General features: G+C 33.7%; 6 protein-coding genes across 6 annotated transcripts; 5 read left to right on the top strand and 1 right to left on the bottom strand.

Moving 5' to 3' along the window:
* Positions 1-479: 479 nt before the first annotated feature.
* Positions 480-1,780, bottom strand: LOC7457522 (probable carboxylesterase 12). Its single transcript, XM_002313806.4, has one exon. The coding sequence runs from the start codon at positions 1,597-1,599 to the stop codon at positions 667-669; it is 933 nt and encodes a 310-aa protein (XP_002313842.4). The 5' UTR covers positions 1,600-1,780; the 3' UTR covers positions 480-666.
* Positions 1,781-3,634: 1,854 nt separating this feature from the next.
* LOC7457523 (2-hydroxyisoflavanone dehydratase) lies at positions 3,635-5,054 on the top strand. Its single transcript, XM_002313063.4, has one exon. The coding sequence runs from the start codon at positions 3,955-3,957 to the stop codon at positions 4,864-4,866; it is 912 nt and encodes a 303-aa protein (XP_002313099.1). The 5' UTR covers positions 3,635-3,954; the 3' UTR covers positions 4,867-5,054.
* Positions 5,055-7,845: 2,791 nt separating this feature from the next.
* LOC18102117 (probable carboxylesterase 7) lies at positions 7,846-9,294 on the top strand. Its single transcript, XM_006379148.3, has one exon. The coding sequence runs from the start codon at positions 7,884-7,886 to the stop codon at positions 8,970-8,972; it is 1,089 nt and encodes a 362-aa protein (XP_006379210.1). The 5' UTR covers positions 7,846-7,883; the 3' UTR covers positions 8,973-9,294.
* Positions 9,295-13,298: 4,004 nt separating this feature from the next.
* LOC7490016 (uncharacterized) lies at positions 13,299-13,673 on the top strand. The gene has a single exon (XM_002313064.3). The coding sequence runs from the start codon at positions 13,299-13,301 to the stop codon at positions 13,671-13,673; it is 375 nt and encodes a 124-aa protein (XP_002313100.1).
* A 1,435-nt stretch (positions 13,674-15,108) lies between these two features.
* On the top strand, positions 15,109-16,368 carry LOC18102116 (2-hydroxyisoflavanone dehydratase). The gene has a single exon (XM_024608279.2). The coding sequence runs from the start codon at positions 15,385-15,387 to the stop codon at positions 16,309-16,311; it is 927 nt and encodes a 308-aa protein (XP_024464047.2). The 5' UTR covers positions 15,109-15,384; the 3' UTR covers positions 16,312-16,368.
* An 896-nt stretch (positions 16,369-17,264) lies between these two features.
* LOC7490017 (2-hydroxyisoflavanone dehydratase) lies at positions 17,265-18,488 on the top strand. Its single transcript, XM_002313065.4, has one exon. The coding sequence runs from the start codon at positions 17,315-17,317 to the stop codon at positions 18,221-18,223; it is 909 nt and encodes a 302-aa protein (XP_002313101.1). The 5' UTR covers positions 17,265-17,314; the 3' UTR covers positions 18,224-18,488.
* Positions 18,489-21,624: the final 3,136 nt, after the last annotated feature.

Genomic DNA, 21,624 nt, shown 5'->3' with positions numbered 1-21,624 from the left:
GGATGATAATGTATGTGTGATAATCATGATAGATTTCAAGAGTGATGAATAAACAAGAGGAATTCAGTGGTGAATACCTTTACTCCATCCTAAAGAGACCACCGATTTAAATTTAAAACCCTCCATTCCCACTTTCCTAATGAAAAAAAAAAAAAGTAATTCTTAATTTTATTCGACTCATGTTCGTACTTGTATGCAATGGGAGGGCAGTAACCAAACGAGTCCCACTGTTTAAAAAGTCCATTCCCAGGCATTTACCCGTTATTTATTTATTTTTTATTTTTTTTAATTCGTGCAAAAATAACGTGAAAGAAAAGAGGAGGAATTTAGGGGAGCAGGTTGCCCAGTGGGCCTCATAAACGAGCGCTCTTTTATTACAGGGAAGTGATCGAAAGCCTACTTTTTTATGCAATGAATTATCACAATTATATATAATGGTATGTTATACATTATAATTTTGAAAATTATACAGCCAAACATAAAAGTGAATTATTACATTCCATATATATAATCCATTACATCCAACAAGAATTGCATCTAATGATCTCATGGACATGGCTTGGCTAAAGCTTTGCGTGAACCATGGATCTACAAACATGCGGATCTAACAGTCGGACCTCGGACGTGCTGTGAAAGTAAAAGGAATAGACTTATAAAATGAGTGACCTAAGGGACTGGATTTATGAAGGAAACAACCTGCTTCATCATGAACACAGCCTTGTCACAATCGGGGTTAAACAAGTGAAAAACGTGATCTTCTCCTTCAGTCTCCACAATCTCCACCACTCCACTCCACCCACTCTTCTTCAATGCGTCGTAGTAACTGTATCCCCTTTCTCTCAAGCCATCATTCCCAGCAACAAAAATTAGCACCCTGCTGCACCCCAAGCTTGCCAGCTCCACCCCACCTGCACCGGCAGGATTAATCCTAGGATCATCGTAGATTTTAACATCTGGAAAGATGTACTCTATCACCGGACTAAAAAAATCAGGCTCTTTGCCACCAAAAAATGGGTGCGCCAAAACCATACCAACGGTTTTGACTCCGAATAGCCCATTAACCCCAGCTCTAACAGTCATGTTGTGTGCAATGTTAGCACCAGCACTATCACCAGCCAAAAACGTTCTCTCAAAATCTGCATGCTTATTTAGCCAGGACTCAACCCCAATACCATTTACATGTGAAGCAACCCACTGGATCGCAGCCCATGAATCATCATATGCTATAGGGAGAGGGTGCTCTGGGGCTCTTCTGTATTGAACGGACACAGCAATAACATTAGCTTGGTGGGCTAAATTAGTGAGGTAGTTATGGTACATGGAAGAGAAAGGAGACTCAATGCAAAAGGCACCACCATGGATGTATATCAGGAGAGGGAGTTTTTGGCTTGGATCTTTGATTTTGGGGATAAAGAGACGGACAGACAGGCTGTTTTCCTGTGAGACCACAGTGTCTTTGGATTGGACTCCTGTATGAGGGTCATTGGATGGTCGTACAGTCTCTGCGTCAGCTGTGATCCTCTCTACCTTGCCATTTCTGTAAACGCGAAAGAAGGGGGGGAAATCATGAAGTATTCCTGTGGAGTTTGATGAATCCATAATTTCAGAGGAGAAACAAAAGGCGAAAATCTTTGAAGATTAACGTGTTATTCCTTGTTTCACAGTTTAAGTGATGCGGGGTTGAGAGTGGAATGCTGATTTGTTGGGGTATTAATTCTTTACCTGCTTCTCTATGCCGACATTAATTCCTATTTTCTATCGGTTCTTAACAAGATTTTAATTTATTTATTTATTTCCCAGGCCAGGATAATTCATTAAATACTTTAGCAGGCTATAAGAAAGAAAGAGTACAGAAGGAAAGGAAGGAAAGTCAGAAAATAATAACCAATCAATTCATGTATCGGTGCATTTTTAATATCTAAGTTCATCCACCGACACAAACAAAAGGAGAGAAAAAGGTAAATTGAGAGAATTGTTTATTTCTCCATATATATCCAAATTGAAAAGGCTTGTATTTGCGTAATTTTTGTCATTCAACCTCCTTATTCCCTCCGTCTCAAATAGAAAAACAACTAGATAGATTTGCCGCCTATGCCGCGGGCGCTAGTTGATTTTTTGACAATATAAAAAAAAATGGTTATGGTTATGTAATAGCAACATTTTAAAATGATTAAAAAAATTGCACTTGTTATAAAAGTAACGACATGTAATGTAAAGTAAACAAGTGAGAATTTTGTATTTATATGTATGTAATTAATTTAATTTAATATTTACACTCATGTAATTAATTTAATTTAATTGAAAAATATTTTTTCTTTTAAAAAGCTAGATTCAACAAAGGTTAAAAATAAAAAAAAAATCTAAGGGGCTGAAATCAAAATAACGAGAACCAAATGAAAAAATCTATGGGGATGAAATTAAAAAAAAATCTTTAATTTCATTAACTATTCTAAGTAAAAGAAATGTGTTAAAGAGAATAGGGACCAAGTCTTAGGAATAATAATATAAGGGCCTGATTTGATTTTTTAAAAAGCCAGCACAAAAATCAAGTAGGAAAAAAAAAGAGGAAAAAAACATCTAAATACGCCAAATTAGTCACAATCATACAACATGCAAAACTTTTAAATGGAGAAGACACCAGGAAGCTTCAATCGTTGCCTTAAAAGATAGGACAACACCATGCTCACCGTTTAAAGGCTACCATTATTATTCATTTATTTTTATTATTATTTTTTATTTATCAAATCACCTTATCGGTTCAATAACACTTGATAACTATCAAATAATCAAATGTAAAGAGATAAAATACCACCCAAGTCAAAGGTTATTTTTTTTTTAATTTTCAGGGCAATAAAGTAACTTAACTATATAAAAATTAGGTCAAAGACTAAAAAGCTCATTGACAGAGTTTATTATTTTATTTGTTTTTCAATAATAATTAAATAATTAAACTGCAATAAAGATGTAAAAACACTATCTAAAAAAGATTTTTCTACCCCTAAAACCTAGATTGATAAAATTGACTTCAAAGAAAAAATCAGTAATTTCACCGTGTAAAATGCAGCAATGAAACATTAATCTCTTTTAATTTTATATATAATAAATCACAATTTAGTTACTATATGTTTAATAAATAAACAATTTAGTTCATTATTTTTTATCTTAACCCAAGCATATTTATCATATAATTTTTTCTAAATTAATTCGGGAAAAAAACCCACCAAACACAAGTTACAACACCTCTACAGACAAACTTACTACAGACAAACTTAGAAAAATGAAATCTAATCGGTCCAAGCGAGATTCATTATACTTTATACATTCTCATTGAGCAAACTCGGTTAAGCAGATCAAAAACTTTGATTATAGTCAAACCTAAATCTCCAATTTCAAATGTTCCAACTTTCTAGCCACCAAAAAACAAACAAGACAGAATTCTTCATAAAAAAGGAAAAAAAGCGTTTGGTTATCAATCAAGCATGGTGGGTAAAGTTTTTGAAAGCCAGAACCATTTCATTGTTATGACTTATGATCCATCCAATGAGCCTGATGCGCTGAGAAATAGAGAAATGAAGATAATTTGCGAATTTTTAAGAAAAAATGAGTCAAGGGATTAATTAATTAATAATTTACAAAACAAGGACTATATTATTTGTTACTTGAAAATATAAAGACCAAGTTATAAATTGCTCTTAACTTAATTTTTACATTTTTTTTATTTCTATTTTTGGCGTACGAAAAAGTCAAACTCATCACCACAGTGATTGATCATTACAAATGTTTTCTACTCCAAAGGGTTCCCTGGAACTAGATAGCCATCTCTGTATATATAGGTCAGCGTCAGAGACTTCCACAAGATACAGACACTATACATAAGCCTCGTGTTTTGTTGAGCTCCCCAATTTCTTTTAGATAGCCAAAACTCCTTTCGCACACGGACCACTCAAACTTGCAATGGCTACTGACAACACGGAAATATCCCATGATTTTCCAAGCTTTTTCAAGGTATACAAAGATGGCCGCGTAGAGAGGTATTGGAATACTGACTCTGTTGAAGCAGGTGTTGATACAGAAACCGGGGTCCAATCCAAAGATGTTGTGATCTCACCGGAGGCCAACGTAAAGGCTCGTATTTTCCTCCCAAAAATCGACGGCCCAGCTAAAAAGCTCCCTCTTCTTGTCCACTATCATGGTGGTGGTTTTTGCTTAGGCTCACCATTTGCTTCTGCCTTCAAAACCTTTCTTTCAACTCTAGCCACGCAAGCCAATGTCATTGCTGTGTCTATTGACTACAGGTTAGCGCCAGAGCATAAATTGCCAACGGCATATGATGATTCACTTGCTGGGCTTCGATGGATCGCTGAGCACTCTGATGGGAAAGGGCCTGAACCATGGATCAATGAACATGCAGATCTCGGGCGGGTTATCTTAGCCGGTGAGAGTGCTGGTGGCACCCTAGCCCATTACGTGGCAGTCCAAGCTGGCGCTGCCGGATTGGGTGGTGTGGCTATAAAAAGGCTACTAATAGTGCACCCGTATTTTGGGGCCAAGGAGCCAGATAAATTCTATCAATATATGTGTCCAACAAGTTCCGGGACAGATGATGATCCGAAATTGAACCCGGCAGTAGATCCGGATCTGTTGAGATTGAAGTGTGATGCGGTGTTAGTTTGCGTGGCGGAGAAAGATATGCTTAAAGGCAGAGGGCTGGCTTATTACGGAGCAATGAAGAAAAGTGGGTGGGGTGGCACTGTGGATCTTCATGAAACTAAAGGGGAGGACCACTGCTTTCATTTTTTCAATCCTAAGAGTGAGAATATCGGGCCCCTTATGAAGAAAATGGTTGATTTCATACAGCTGAATTGATTTTTTTTCTTCTTCCGATTTTACTATGGAGGGACAAGTTGGTGAGTTGTCAATCTTCGCGTGAGAAGAGAAACAATGGATGAATAAAGGCCGTTTAGCTGTTTGGAGATTCTTTTACTTTTTCCTCTTATTTTTTTAATGGTTGTACTCTTATAATAATAAATTGATGTGTCCTTGTATTTAATGCATTTCTCTCTCTCTCTCGTGCTTGCCTGACTTCCTCGGTTTTTGGGGTATTTTTGTACTTTAGCATTTTAAAAAAAGATAAATTAATACGGTGTAATTTTTTTTAAAAAAATAATGTAGTTTCAGAGTGGTTAATGATATGAGTCAGAGAAAAAGAAAAACAAAAGAATTGATAATGGATTAATTTCAAAACTTGTTATTTGCTTGACCGTGAAAAGTAGCCTCCGAGTACATTTTCTTTTAAATTTTCTTTCAAGTGTAATTGATAATGGATTAATTTTATTTTATTCCCTTGGAGTAATTATCCATTTTTTATCCTAAAAATTGTTTTTCTATCAATAAAAATTCTTCGTTTTCTCTACTTGGTTGGTTAGCAACGAAAAGAAAAATTCTTTGTTTTCCTTAATTGTTATTTCAGGTAGATTAGTTGAAAATTAACACAATAAAATAAGACATTCACGTGTGTTTGAAATGATTTTTGCAAGTTGATTTAAATTATTTTTTATTTTTAAAATTCAATCAAAAGGTTGAAATTTTTAACTTTTGACTTGTGACTATAACTTATAATACATTCTTCTTTAAAAAGGTTATTCTAATTCATTTTTATCTAATATATTTCAAATTTAAATTATGTTTTGCCGTAACTTTTTGCAGATTGATTGAAGTTATATTTTGAATTTCAACTCAGAGAGAAAAATTTATAAATATATTTGATTATGAATAATTTTTTACTTAAGTTCATTATAAGATTTTGATTTAATCAAAAGCTAAAAAAAAAATTAAAGATAAAATGATTATTTTAATAGATTATATTGTGGATTGAAATGATTATTTTATAAGATTTTGATTTTGACCAATTGCTTTAAATTTTGTTGATTTTAGGGGTAAAATAATATTTTTACACGCGTGAAAATACTATTATACCCTTAAGCTTAGCTTAAAAAAAAGAAAGATAAAATGATTATTTTAATAGATTATATTGTGGATTGAAATACTGTAAATGACCCGCGGCTTCTAGAGTATTCGTTAATTATTTGAACAACGGCTCTGAAAGGTGGGTGGTATAGCGTTGAGTAGGAAAAGAGGGTGTCGGGTGGGTCCCATACCTGGAATGAGCATGCCATAACGTTGTTATGTGGGCCTATTTACAGTACGAAAATCACGTAAGCATCTGATATTGATTATCAAACGTACATGGAGTGCTAAGGGGTGGTGGATCTGAATGTTTCGGGCTTGGAGCACAGTGATTTTTTTTTTTTTTGATAATGTAGCACAATAAAAAAATATATTTAGAAAAATAATATATTTTAAATAAATATTCTGAGGTGTTGCGAAGTGAGCGGAGAAGGTTTATAAACATGAAAATTAGGATCACACTAATCTCTGATAAATTCATTAAAAATTCACCAATAGCATATTCTAATACTAAGAATGTGTTTTTGTCAGGTCTCGGTAACACTTATGCTCGCTGATGTTTAGCACTTTGAGAGGTCATCACATAGCCCTCACAGCTGAATAATACGTGTCGTATTAATTACTTGTAGATGCTAACTGCGACTTTCCAAGTTACAGACAGTATCTCGACTTGTTTAATTCTCAGACAAATTTAATTAATTTTTTTACTAAAAAGTGTGGCAGACGACTTGATTAATTATGTATTTTTTGAATACATTTTTTACTATGTTTTTTTTAAAAAAAAACTTTGCCACAAACCCAAAACACTGAAATGCATCTAGGTAGTAATGACTAGTCCACTATGGAAAGATCTGTAGCTAATTTATTAAGAGTGGTTATTTTATAAAATATTTTTAATTAGAAATGTGTTGAAATAATATTTTTTTATAAAATATTTTTAATATTAATACATCAAAACAATTTAAAGATATAAAAAATAATTAAAAATAAAAATTAATAGTAAATTTTTAATATATAGAAAGAAACACGTTGTAAAAAAAAATCATTGTCGATTTGCTAATGAGAGGGTCACGCGGTCGGTCGAGGGCCTTGTCTTGTCATGTTCTGTAGACACTTCGGGTCAATCTAGGAGGTTTTGTAAGGGGTCACGCCAAATCCCCTCCCTTGTCTATTTTTATTTGCTTCCATTTTTTAATTTCATTTAGATTTTCAACATTTTGTATACAAATATTAATGCAACTCTTCATACGAATTTATTTGGAAAATATGTTAAGAATATGTTCCTCGTTTAAAGGATAATTGTCTTTTGAATTGCAGATATGTTCCTCGTTTATTTTACATTTCACGTTTTATTTCTTTTATTTTTATTATTATTATTATTTTAGTGTGTAGTTTTATGAATAGCCAAAACTCGTCCACACATACACCCCTCTCTTCTTTTTTCACTTAAACTCTTAAATTTGCGATGCTTGTAGGTTAAATCTTCAACATCTTTTTTATATATATTTTCTTGATGTATGTGATGTAATATATAGTAAAGAAAATGTAATACAATGGAATGAGACGATGCGTTAGATTTCTTTGTTTGGATATGAATATTCTTACTAATATAATGGATACTTTTTACAATGTCTTATTTCATTCCTTGGAATTTTTTGAAAAAAATATTTATTTTATAAAAAATATTTGTATGTATGTTTATTTTTTTTATTATAAAAAAGATAGCTTCTCTTTTTAGTTGTTTATTGCAGCTTTATGTATCTTTCAATTTATTTTATTAAATATAAATGTAATTCTATATTTTTAAATAAAAAAACCATATAACAAAAGAAATCCGTAACACCTGCAGCGTCTATCCTTATTTATAAAAGCGCAATAATTGAGGACTCCCACTCTCATACAATTCCTCACCAATCATGTGCATCTCCTTATCACTCTGCCCTTCTTTAACAAGCGGTTCTCAGCCGTTTACTTTTCACCATACTCTCCTATCGTCTAGATCCACAACAAGCAAGAACTACCCTTTTTTGATTCGTTCCCGTCTTTCCATGGATTCAACCATACCTGAAGTTGCCTACGATTACTCTCCCTTCCTTCGCATTTACAAAGATGGCTACATAGAGAGACTCAGGGGCACCGACATCGTCCCCTCTGGATTAGACCCCAAAACAAACGTCCTGTCTAAAGATGCAGTCTACTCACCGGAGTTAAATCTCTCTTCTAGACTTTACCGACCACATAACACCAACCCTGATAAAAAACTCCCAGTCCTAGTTTACTATCATGGCGGTGGCTTTTGCATTGAAACCCCCTTCAATTTTCGTTACCATGATCACCTTAACAATCTAGTTGCGGGGTCTAACGTTATAGCAATCTCTGTTGATTATAGATTGGCCCCGGAGCACCCTCTTCCTATTGCATATGACGATTCATGGACAGCTCTTAAATGGGTTGCCTCTCATGTTAATGGAGATGGCCCTGAGGAGTGGCTAAACTCTCATGCTGATTTCGGTCAGGTTTTTCTTGCTGGAGATAGTGCTGGTGCTAACCTAGCACACCAACTTGCTATGAGGTATGGTCAAGAAAATCTGTCTGGTATTGACCTCACAGGTGTTATCTTAGTACATCCATATTTCGGGGGCAAAGAACCTATCGGTACAGAGGGCGAGAATCTGGAAACAAAATCAATGATCGATGCTATATGGCATTTTGTATGCCCTACATCAAGTGGGTTGGATGACCCTTTGATTAATCCACTTGTTGATCCAATATTGGATAGACTGGGGTGCGACAGGCTGCTTGTTATTATTGGCGGGAAGGATTTCTTGAGGGAAAGAGGATGGCACTATTATGAGAGGTTAAGCAAGGGTGGGTGGGAAGGTGTGGTGGAGATTATGGAGGGCAAAGATGATGAACATGTGTTTCATTTGAACGATCCTACCTGCGAGAATGCTGTGGCTTTGCTTAAGAGAATCGCTTCTTTCATCAACAAAGACAAGGCCTGATTTTATCATGTTGCTTGGTTTCTGGCTCAGGGTTTTCCTTGATTTGTCCATGGAATAATATGAGTTCATTGTACAGTAGCTCTATGTATGCTACATAGGTATGTCGTCATAAATGATAAATCAGCTCGTGTCCAACTCTTTCAGAAACATGTAATAACACATCCAGAAAAATAGAAGAAGATGATTTTAGAACGATCATAAAAGAAATCTGAGCATTATTAGCCTTTATTAAAAAATGCCATCATTTGAGTTGTTGATGATATAAATTTGCAAATGATGGTCTAATAATAAAAAAATTAATGATGCACGAGTTTTTTTTCTTGTTTGAAGGGGTTGGTTTTTTTTACTTTATTTTTTTATTCAATATTAACAGGTTTTCTACAGTTTTTTTTTATATATAAAGTACTGTCGTAAACTCGTAATAGTATTGAGACATAGAATTAATAAAATTGTGTGTTTTTAGAGTCTCCTCGTAATGGTATTCTTGGTTTTCATGGATTTTAACTCGTAATAAAATTTGTTATTTTTTTATTAAATTGTCTGTTTAAGTTTTTTTAGTAAAATTATTTTTTCTAATTATTTTTATTTTTTAGTTTAGAGAAATAGATATTATACTTGATAATTTTATTTTTTCTTATTTGTTTATGATTTTTATTGCTTTTTTTATTTTCAAGTTTCATAGTTTATTTAAGTTTTTTTTAGGTTTTAGGTTTATTTAAGGAGTTAAACCTCTTTTAAAAGCAAAAAGAAATATACAATGATACAATTATAAATTAGAGTTTTTTTTATATATTTCTTTTCAATGATTTTGTATGTTATTTCTGAATGCAGTAGTTCATCAATTGGTATCCCTTACCCATAGAAAAAAAAAATACATGTATTCTTGTCGAGAATGTAAATACCTCATCAATGATAGAAATATAGGAATTGGGATATAAAGATTTTGAAAGGCCGAGCTGGCTCTAGCCACTTTTAATAATTATATTTTAAACTAAAAAAAAATTAGATGTCACATCATCTCTTTTTAACGTTGAAAGGTACCTTTTTGTCTGCCTCTTTTTTCACTTTCATTTTAGATTTTTTTTTTTAATTTTAATTTTTTTTTTTTAATTTTTCACGAAGTCTAGGCAGATCCACGTAGCAAAATTGTGCTAAGAAGTTCCTGTGGTGTTTGCAGAGAAGACTCTCGAGTAATCTACTCAAAAGCAATACTATAAGGATATTTATGATTGGGTATAGGTTCTCGAGAAGGCGGGGCCATGTCGTCCTCTCCATGCTCATATCTTTGTCGAGAGGAAAACGACCCTCACATCCTTCCCATCAAATTTAATTGTGTTTGATATCGATTATGTATGGAGAATTTTGCAATCCCAATATAAGGATATCTATATAGTTTTTTCCGATTTTTAAAGCTGAGATAAAATTTATTATCCGGTATAGATTTCTTTATGCCAATGATCTCGAGGGTAATAATGCTCCAACTCTTAGGACTCGCATGCTGGTTCCAAATTTATACTTCGAGTTTGGCATCATCTTTCGAATAAAAAAACAAACTAGGTAATTAACTTGTGTTTTTTCTACGGATTATAATATTTTTTTTAAATATAAAAAAATATGTATGCATTGCTCATGTATTTTCTACATACAAGTAAAATCAAAACTTATATATAAAAATTATTTTGTTTCAAACATCAAGATAATAACATCTTTGATCAATTCGGGTTAATTTTAGTTATCCCGTTAAATTCACGGCTCAAATTATGAACCCAACTAGGTTTAATAATATTACTTTTCTAAATTATTATTTTAATTATATGATAATAACAAAAATATGTTATAAAGCCAGATGCATAGACCTGTGTTACCCAACACGTCCAGTTCTCTAAAAAGAGTTGAGAAGTGTTGATTTTCTAAATCAGACACACGTGCTTAACCTTAATTAAAAATCCAAAACATAATTATATTTAAAAGCTTAGTCTTGCGCCTTGTTTTTTTTTCTACACTCCTTTTTTTTTTTCGTTTGTTTTTCTTAATTTAGTAGAGAACATAAGAAATCAAATACACAAATTTTTTTGTTGCCTATTGTAATGTTTTTAGGTAACCTCCAGCGATCAAAAAATCAAGTTTCAAGTCATTGTACATGAAAATCCTAAAAATTACTATAAAACCTCAATAAATCACTTATCAATTCAAAAACACCTCAAAATCACTTAATAAAATAAAAATCAATCAAATAAAAAATATATAAATGGATCACATTCTATTTTTTCAGGCATGTTTATAGAAAAAAAAACATTATCATCGAATTCATCTAGTCAAATGAAACCAATTAATACCAAGATTGATCTTTTTATTATTGAATTGTGGTTAATTGACAACTTTTTATCTCATTCATCTGTTTTTGGGTGAAGTTTTCTTTTCCTTGAAATCCAAAGACTAAATAAAAAAATAAAATATGCTTTTGGACCAAAACAAAACTTCTAAAACTTTTGGATTTCCCATACATTTTCTCTTTAATTTATATTATGTTCCTTTATCTTTTAATTTTGTTTTTCTATTATTATTATAAAACTAAAGGATCTCCAAGAACTAACACCCTTAATTATAAAACTTGTTCAACATAACTTATCAATTCGGAACCAAGCCTAAGATGAGTTTATTTCAAAACAATTTTTTTCTATCTAAACAATATTATCTTATAAAAAAACCTAAAATAATATTATTTTAATAATAAAAGTTAGTTTAATAGGCAACCTAAATCTTGTACTAGTATTATAGCTATGGTAACAAACCAACAGCCGTTAAAAAAAAAAAAAAAAACTAAACAGCCCTTCTCTCCCGCGGCTTGCCTTCCTCCTCCCTCTCTAATACTCTAGAGATCTCTCCTCTTTCAGTCTAAAGAAGGACGCCGGCCAGACGTCACCCTCTTAACTCATTGTCACTGGTCATCCATCAGCCCGCCACTATGTATTATTTTCTTTATCAGCTGGAAAATCAAAAGGGGTGGAAAGAGCGAATGATTGGAGGGCGCGTGTGTTGTTGGAAAACAAAGAAGGAAAGAACACTTGTCTTTTTTAATTTTTTTTTTTGTATTTTTTTTATAAAAAAAGACCAATGAATCTGCTAGATGGACAAAGGGCACATGTTGTTTGTTTGTTTGATGCATGGCGAGTTTACATGTAAAATTTTATGGTGTTCGTCTAATAATCACTCACGTCCTTTTAATTATTTTCTTGATATATTTTTTTTAAAAAAATTATTGCAAGCACTTAGAAAATAAAATTTATAACCTACTAAAATTGAAAATAATATATTCAGTTAATATTTCTCTTTTCTACTTGTAATCATCTTTAAAAAAATAATTCAAAAAAATAATTAATTTGATATTATTAATTACTTGTCGAGTATCATAACATTTTTCGGCAACAAATATTAATTAATTATTTTGGTTTAGTTTGAGTGTTTTGAGTTTTAAAATAACTATTCATGGTAATATTTCTCTTTTTTTTTTCTTTATCCGTAATAATTGTATATACAAACAAGATTTTTATTGTATATTTTTCTAATACTCTCAACGTGACATTTAAACTCATTTTAATTTCTATATTCAGAAAACAATGATTGACATGTAGAGTTATCCAGTTCAATAAAATTCCTATCCCTGATAAAAACATAAAAAATAAAATTGACTGTTGCTTGCATATACAAATGTCAACGGTGGGGATTATGTGGCGTTGCTTTTTAAATCTAAATTATATGTTCAAAACCCGAAACAGCTGGGTTTCAAGTACGAATACAGTGAGTTCGTATATTCAAACCCGGACCTAGAATTTTCAAGCCCAAAGCCGAAAACCCACATGCTCACCGAAACACGCACGTATATATAACAGATGGCACCGGATCAGTTGTATATAAAAAAATAGAGAAGAAGAATTAATTTATCTATTAAATTCAATACAGTGTTAAATAATAATAAAAAATTAAATTCAAAGATTTGCATGTCGGAATAAAAATCTTGTACGCGATCATGGATGTATGAATTCTTTTCTCTCTCTTTTTATTGGAGTATATTGAGCTTATAGAAACATTAGTTTCAAACATAAATTTATGACTGAACAAATGGCATTGATTGAAATAAACTCGCCTCCACAAAACTCAAATAGATTTGAACAAAACAGAAATGACAACGTTTTGATCATTAACCGTTGAACAATATCCCCTTTCACTGTATAAATTACCATACCATTTCCATCCCAACATATACACCACTCTCCTAATCATAACTAGACAATCAAATTAGAAAATTGACCACACAAGGTTCTAGCCATGGCAAAGCTCATCATCTTTAATGTCGTTCTCGCATTGTTGATAGTTGTCGCACCAATGGTTCTAGCTGAAGTGGAGCTGAGTCCTTCAGCTGAACCAGGGCTTTACAGCTATGTCGAGCAATGTGTAGCCGTAACAGGAGCGAGATGTGGGGAGGAGATTCTATATGGCTCCTTTATGGGAAAGCCCGTTACTCTTGAATGCTGTCAAAAACTCTTGCTGATGGGGAAGGCATGTGATGATGCATTGATGAGGGTTGTTCTCGAATTTCCAGAATACAAGGGACATGAAGAAGAAGCTCTGGCAGGGAGCAATAAACTCTGGGAAAAGTGTGCTCTAGCCGTGCAAGCTGCCTCACCTTCCCCTTCTGACTAATATAACACACACACACGTATAAGCTTGAAGGGTTGGGTATTTCATTTATGGGCTTCAAATCCAATTCAACTTGAAGAATTACTCTAATACAACATGGTATGTGCGTATAAAGGAAATTGAACACAGCACTGCCCAGTTAGAACGTATGTCCTTTTTTTTTTTTCTCTTCTCTTTTTGCAAAACAGATGATGTTACTGGCTTGTTTGTATTGGTTATTGCGTTTTGTTGGTGAGTCAAGTTTCCCTTCGACACGGAAAGGTTTTATTTTCGATCAGCAAATGACAAAAAAAAAAAGAGTTTATCTTATTAATGACAGCTCTTGTTGTTAGGTAGAACATGGGTTTCCAAAACCCAATAAACTTCTTATTCGTGGAGTTATAATAAAAAGCTACTAGATAAATACAATTTTAACATATTTATTAAAATAATTTAAAATTTGTAATAATGTTTGTTTTTTAAAATATTTTTTTATTTAGAAATATATTAAAATAATATTTTTTTATTTTTAAAAAAATATTTTTGATATTATCATAACAAAACAATCTAATTTTTTTAAAAAAATTAATTTTAAATAAAAAAATTAAATTTTAAACAAACTCTATTTATACTGCAATCCCAATAGGGATACTCACAACACACATGTTTGCATTAGATAACGATAATATTTTGCCCTTGGCATCCCCTAATAGTATCAACAAACAATATGTACTGGGTTCTGATGGATATAATTTAACTAGTCAGGTCTTGAGTTTGTTTCTTAGAGGTAACCAGTTTGAATCCCATAAATCTCAGGATTATTAAAGGCTTACATAGTCGTTAATTCTAGGACTCGTGCGACCAAAATTTCATATTAATAATAATAAAAAATAATAATAACATCGAGGCACTAATCTTGGCCGTGAATAAATCACGAACACAGTACTTGATGTCATAACTACAAGATATTGCCTGTCTTTATCAAATCCAGTTAAATAATTTACTGTTGACTATCACTAATAATCGTGCGAGCCACTGGCTGTTGCTGAGAGCCTTCGTGATTAATATTATTCCTTTCCCTGAAGATAGAGTTAAATACAATATAACTCCATTTTTGTATTTTAAAGAAACCAAGACATTATTTTTTCTGTTTTCAAGAATTATATAATTATAGTTTTTAATTTTATTGTGATTTTAGATTTAACAGTTATTTTCAAATGTATTTTTTACTTAAAGATTATTCAAATTATTTTTTTAGATTTTTTTTTTTAATATAAATATCAATTTGAAGTTGTTTTTTGAAAAAACACATTTAAAATACATATAAAATTAAAATTATTATACCCTTAAACACTCAATTAAAAAATTAAAGATAGGAGGTAAGATTGGAAGTTTTTGATAGAAAAGAAAGCATTTTTGGAATAAAAACTCCTAAAATGAGAATGTTGAGCCCTAATCAAATGATTATTTTTTTATATTATTTTTTAGGTAGTTAAAGGATTATTAAATGGTTTCTGATCATGCAATTATTTCTTTGGTGGGGGTTTTATTTTTCAGGGAATCAAAGAATGGCAGGTGCTGGTAAGCGAAGCAATTTTTATTGGCAGATGGGTTGGTGTTCAATGCCTCTCTTGATTGGCTCAGTCTCCTTTTAAGGATGAGGCACCCTTTATTAAGGATCAGGCACCCTCATAAATAAATCCATTTTCTTTCCTACCTTCTTTCTTTCTTATCAATGGCATCAGCACCAAATAATGAAATCGCCCTCAAATTCAGGTTCTTTCAGGTCTACAAAGACGGCCGTGTTGAATTATTCTATCCACACAACAAAAAGATCCCACCGTCCGATGATCCAGTCACTGGAGTCCAGTCCAAAGATGTTATCATCTCATCTGAACCTCAAGTCTCTGCCCGTATTTTCTTGCCAAAACTCAAAAACCCTAACCAAAAACTCCCCCTCTTACTATACATCCACGGAGGTGGATTCTCAATGAAATCTGCCTCTTCTCCTGCCTACCACAAGCTGTGCAACCAAGTTGCTGGTGAGGCCGACTTTATAGTTGTCTCTGTGGAGTATGGTCTCTTTCCTACCCGACCCATACCTGCATGCTATGAGGATTCGTGGGCTGTGCTCCAGTGGGTGGCATCACATGTTAATGGGAATGGACACGACCCATGGCTGAATGATCATGCTGATCTTGGGAAAGTTTTTATTGGGGGGGATAGTGCTGGAGGTAACATATCGCATACTTTGGCTTTTCGGGTCTGGTCAATCGGGTTGCCCCGAGGGGTGAAGGTTGTGGGGGTGGTTATGGTGCATCCCTTCTTTGGGGGTACCAAGGATGATGAGATGTGGTTGTACATGTGCCCCACTAATAGTGGGCTGAATGATCCTAGGATGAATCCGGATGTAGAGGATCTTGCTAGGCTTGGGTGTGAGAGGATGTTGATCTTTGTAGCTGAGAAAGATTATTTGATTGTTGCAGCTAAGAATTATTATGAGAAGTTGAGAAAGAGTGGATGGAAGGGAACTGTTGAACTTGTCGAGAATGAAAAGGAAGACCACTGCTTCCATTTGCTTAATCTTGATAGTGACAAGGCTCAGGAAATGAGGTATAAGTTTGTTTCGTTTCTCAAACAAGACCAGTTCAATCTTTTGTAAAACTTTGTTGTGTATTGTCTTTGTAATGAAAGTTTGTACTCTCTTTTCATTTAATAATTTCATACAAGATCCTTAATTACAGTTTATATAATTGATTTAATCCATGTAAAACTAAGGTTATATCTGCTGTCCATCCATATTTAAAAAAACATATAAATAAAAAATGATGTTATTCACAATCCATTGGTTGTTTTGTTTTAAAATGTATTTTAATTTCAAAATAATTTTTTTTAAAAATTAATTTATATCCGGAAACAGGGTTTCAAGAATTGATTTTTTTTAGTGCACTGGTTCCAAGAGATGGTAACAAACATCAACAAAAATCAAATTCTTGAAATAAAAAGTAGAGCAAAATCTTGATGCGCAGAGAGCCTTCCAAGTGGGTGGTTATTTTATGGTTCAAGGAGACCGCGTGAAGTAGCCGAGGGGGTTTGGAATTCAATTAGAAAGGTGCACAGCTCAGAACAGCACAAATACACCAGTGACCCAATCCACCAGAAAAAAACGACCCGAAACAACGAGTCGGCCCATGCTAAAAACGAAACAGTAAAGACCAGCCCCACAAATCTTATTTATATAAGCTGGGTATGCGGCCCGGCCCACATAGATGGAAATGGATCCGGATTGGCTTAATAATATTTCAGAAAGATTCATCTTAGGAGTTTGTGCCGGGATTGTTTGTTTCCATCGCTCAACAATCAAAGCTTTGTCCCTTCCTCCAACGGATCACTATTCACTACTGGACAAGTATAGGTTCGGTGATATCTCGTATCCACACATTTTTTATACGGTTTTCTTTTTTTCCTTCTACACCACCACCTTGCAATTACTTAACTACTACTCTTTATTTATTTTTATATATAAATATTGGATGGAAAAAAGAAGGATAATTTTTTTATTTTTCATTTGATACTTCTGGTCTGTTATGTTCTCTATATATTGACGTTCCAACTCCCAAAGCAATGTATCTTTATTGCTGCTGCTTTAAGCTTTCTCTCCTCAAATGGGCAGCAATGAAAGCAGCAATGAAATAGATCGTAAATTCCGATTCTTGACAGCATACAAAGATGGGCGGGTCGAAATACACTACCCGACCCAAAAAATCCCTCCATCTAACGACCCAAATACCGGGGTCCAATCCAAAGATGTTACAATTTCAACCGAACCACCTGTATCCGCCCGAATTTACTTACCTAAAATCCTTGACCCGACCAAGAAAGTCCCAGTCCTCTACTACATTCATGGTGGTGGCTTTTGCTTCGAGTCTGCCTTTTCACCACTTTTTCACAGCCATTTAATGGCATTGGTTGCTGAAGCCAATGTCATTGCCGTGTCGCTTGAGTACGGGCTATGGCCGGAGCGGCCCTTGCCCGGAAGTTATGTGGATGCTTGGGCGGGGCTCAAATGGATAGCATCACATGTCAAGGGAAATGGGCCTGAGCCATGGTTGAATGACAATGCGGACTTTAGTAGGTTTTTTATGGGCGGGGATAGTGGTGGAGCTAATATGTCCAATTTCCTGGCAGTTCAGATCGGGTCATACGGGTTGCCTGGGGTGAGGCTTATTGGAATGATCATGGTGCACCCGTTTTTTGGTGGTATGGAGGATGACGAAATGTGGATGTTTATGTATCCAACAAACTGTGGGAAGCAAGACCCTAAGCTAAAGCCGCCACCAGAGGATTTGGCGAAGTTAGGGTGCGAGAAGGTGTTGGTGTTTCTTGCCGAGAAGGATCATCTAAGAGAAGTAGGTGGGATCTTTTACGAGGACTTGAAAAGAAGTGGGTATAAAGGGGCTTTGGAGGTTGTGGAACATGAAGGTGTGGCGCATGAGTTCCATCTCTTTGATCCTGCTCATGACAAGTCTCTAAGTTTGGTAAAAAAGTTTGCTTCCTTTCTCAATGAGGTGTAGGTCAAGCTTCTTCTTTTTTCTCTCTCGGGTGTGAGCAGAATATCCTCCTTTCGTTTCCAAGAGTGTTTTTTTTTTCTGCCCTTCATTGTCATGGTCAAGACCCGAGGTCGGGGTGGGTCTTTGAAGTTGTATGGTATTCGATTATAGCGAGCACGACAAGTTTGTTCTAAAATTAATTTGCAACCTCGATAATGTCTTTGCTTCTATTTGAAGGTAAAATTTCAATAAAATGCACCGTCAATTTATGTAGGCAAAATTAAGTTTATTACAAGAGCACCCCCATAACCAATTAATTATAGCAGTGGACATTAATATTTTGTTCCGAGTGAACCTTCAAATGAAATAATTTCTCTGTGACGATGCTGAAGACAAATATTGTTCGACTTTGATCGCAACCAAGAGGAAACTCCGTTCGGGAAGTTCTGGCAAAGCATTGGAGGGAAGGAGTCTACGAGCATTTGTGGCGGTTGAAAGTTCTTACGAGGAAAGTTCAGTTATTTCTTAGAATGTTCAGAATATTATTTTTTTAATCTTTTCTTGTAAAACAAACAAATTTCATTGCTTAGTCGGCCATCAATGCCAACAGTGGTTCGAATTACATGGCGTTTGTTTATATGTAAAATGTTTTTTCTTATTTTTTCATAGTATTTAAATAATTAATGATATAAAAAATATAATAATTATAGATTAATAATAATAATAATATGTTGTTCTTGAGAGTGAGACGGTGGTTAAGGCGATAACTAAAACAATAATGAAAATAATGGTTATGATGATAAGATAATGGTAGATTAATCTTCAAAATATATAATTGCGTAATATTAGTAGTATATTAGTAGTAGATGAGAAGGTGTGCAAGCCTAGTCTAAGCCCATAAACACTTGCCCTTTCCTCTTCTGAGGTTAGGTGCATGGGTCTGAGCTCTGAGACCCATGAAACTTTTTTTTTAATTTGAATTAATTATTATAATGATATTTTTAAAAATATTTTATTTTGTCATGTTTTTTAAATGAGATTATACCTTGTAAGCTTATATTTGTGATAATTTTTTTACTAAATTATTTACGTGACTAATATTCAATAAATTATAGAAAAAAGTTATCATTAATATTCAATGGAAATTAAATGGTTTTTTTATTATGATTTTTATATAATTTTCATTGGTTGATTATTCTTTTATTTTTTTTATATAGCCACGTAAGAAGTATAAGGATTTTTTTTAAGTTGCTTTTTACCTTATTCTGTGTTTTTGCTAAAAAAAACAAACGCTATTGATAGAAAAAAATATATCATTTCATTTAAAAAAATAATAAATAGAGAAATTAGAGTTTTGCCCCTATCAATCCTTGATTAAATTTATTGAGATTTCTGTGAATATTTATTTTAATCATATTATATTTTTATTAAAACACAATGTTGTTAATAAAAAAATGCATAAATAAAGAATGGGGGATTTGATTTGGAAAAAGACAATTTCTTTTCTTAAAAAAAACTTAAATCTTTCAAACTTTTGGACATATTTATTTTAATCGAGCTTTGAAAATTGTCTCGCAACATGGCGCGGACGTAATCTCTAATTACCCCTGCTGATCCTCACTCCTCTGCAAGTAGAGGCGCTGCCCTTTGTAATTACTTTATGCCACCATCCGTTTGATCTGAAAATTGGAAGCCTCGGACCAGGAGGGTGTAATCGCTGTTTAGGCCTCAATGAAGGAATAGGCCCGAGGGGATGCCTTCAGCGTTGAAAATATATATGGGGGGCCGAAAAGAGAAGCGTCTTCTCCAAAATCCATACTTCCATTTGCTCAATCCCAATTGTGAATATTTATAAAAAGTAAAAAAACAAAAAAAAAATGGCAACTTCAATACCGTGGCTAACTTGTGAGCGCCTATACTCAAAAATTATTTCTCTCAGATTTCAAGATTGAGACCCGAACGAATAGTCTGATTATTTCTCTGTACTTTGTAACTTGTATTGAGGATACTACAAGAACCAGGCAACCTCGTTCGTTGTTATGGTAAAGGAAATATAATGACAAGATGCATATGCCAGCAATTTGGTGGGGTTGCTGCAGCGAAATCATCTAGTGCTTTGAAACGAAAAACTGATTGTTGTAGATTAGTTGAAGACCGTTCTACTTACCACCTCTCCCTGCCTGCTCCCCGCCCACACACACAAACCTTCAAATATATACAGGACCATACGCAAGAGATCATATACACATAATACCAAAGCTACATAGCTAGCACAAGGAGAATGATGGCTTCTGCTATGATCAAAGACGCCACACAAGTTGGGGAAGCCAGCAAATTAGGTCTAGTGGCACTGGCAAAGATTGAAGAGGAAGGAGAAGAGGAGCTCTTTGAAATAGACATTGAGGTTGTTAATAGCATCCCTCCATCCCAGCATAACTGGGAAAATTACCTGACTGCAACTGGCAGTGCCCTTCTTGCCAATTGCTTGGTGCCAATTGCTGATCTTTCCACCGCAGTTCCGATATTATCAAGTATCAACATCGTGAGATTATAAGCATGTATTATTTACTCCACTGTACTGGTTAGATTTATTATTCACTACAACATTGTTTTTGGTAAACACTATTAATAGCAACCAAGATTTTTTTTTCAATCACAAAACAAAAGAAACGAACTGAGAACATCTGTGAGTGAGTGGAATATCCATTTAATTTAAAAATTCGAATGGCACACTAGTTGCTTGTTGTGTGATGCACCTTCGCCTCATACTCTCACTAGCCCAACTTGTAAACTTATCATCGAAGCTTTATTCTGTAAGAGCTTGTTTGACAGTGTAGTTGTGGGTGTTTTTCAAATAATTTTTTGTGCTAAAATACATGTCAATGATATTTTTTCATTTTTTAAAAATTATTTTTGACATCAGCACATCAAAACAATTCAAAATATATAAATCATATTAAATTTTAAAAAAAAAAATTAATTTTTTTAAAAACATCAATTCAACCACGTTCCACCTGAAAATAAAGTCATTGTAGGCTGTAGCCTCAGTTGATTACAGGAAAGCCCCAGAACACCCAATCCCCTGTTGTCCTCCAGCGAGTGGGTGTGATGAGTCTTTAAATAATTCCATTACTGGTCCCGGAATAGCTATTCCAATCCGGGTTGCCCCAGCGATCTTATCACTGTCGTGGAGAAAGATTTGCTGCAGAACAGGAGTGATGCCAGTTATTGACATTGACGTTAACCCTATCCCCAAAAAAATAAATAAGGACTGGTTTTTATTATGCAAATCCATGTTCATCCTTTTAGAAAAACATTATCTTTACAGCTGTTCATTGTGTACATTCCTTTATCAGTCCCTCAATTTTATTTTTGTTTTGATTTGGTCATCAAACTTCTGTTTCTTCTAATTTGATTCTCAAATG

This window comes from Populus trichocarpa, chromosome 9 (assembly GCF_000002775.5).
Source record: "Populus trichocarpa isolate Nisqually-1 chromosome 9, P.trichocarpa_v4.1, whole genome shotgun sequence".
NCBI lineage: Eukaryota > Viridiplantae > Streptophyta > Magnoliopsida > Malpighiales > Salicaceae > Populus > Populus trichocarpa.
Note: the sequence above shows the minus strand (reverse complement) of the source record. Positions and strands in the feature narration are given on the sequence as shown.

What these genes read in the sequence shown, in the direction of transcription:
- LOC7457523 (XM_002313063.4), top strand. Translation starts at nt 3,955, where the DNA reads ATGGCTACTGACAACACGGAAATATCCCATGATTTTCCAAGCTTTTTC.
- LOC18102117 (XM_006379148.3), top strand. Translation starts at nt 7,884, where the DNA reads ATGTGCATCTCCTTATCACTCTGCCCTTCTTTAACAAGCGGTTCTCAG.
- LOC7490016 (XM_002313064.3), top strand. Translation starts at nt 13,299, where the DNA reads ATGGCAAAGCTCATCATCTTTAATGTCGTTCTCGCATTGTTGATAGTT.
- LOC7457522 (XM_002313806.4), bottom strand. Translation starts at nt 1,599, where the DNA reads ATGGATTCATCAAACTCCACAGGAATACTTCATGATTTCCCCCCCTTC.
- LOC7490017 (XM_002313065.4), top strand. Translation starts at nt 17,315, where the DNA reads ATGGGCAGCAATGAAAGCAGCAATGAAATAGATCGTAAATTCCGATTC.
- LOC18102116 (XM_024608279.2), top strand. Translation starts at nt 15,385, where the DNA reads ATGGCATCAGCACCAAATAATGAAATCGCCCTCAAATTCAGGTTCTTT.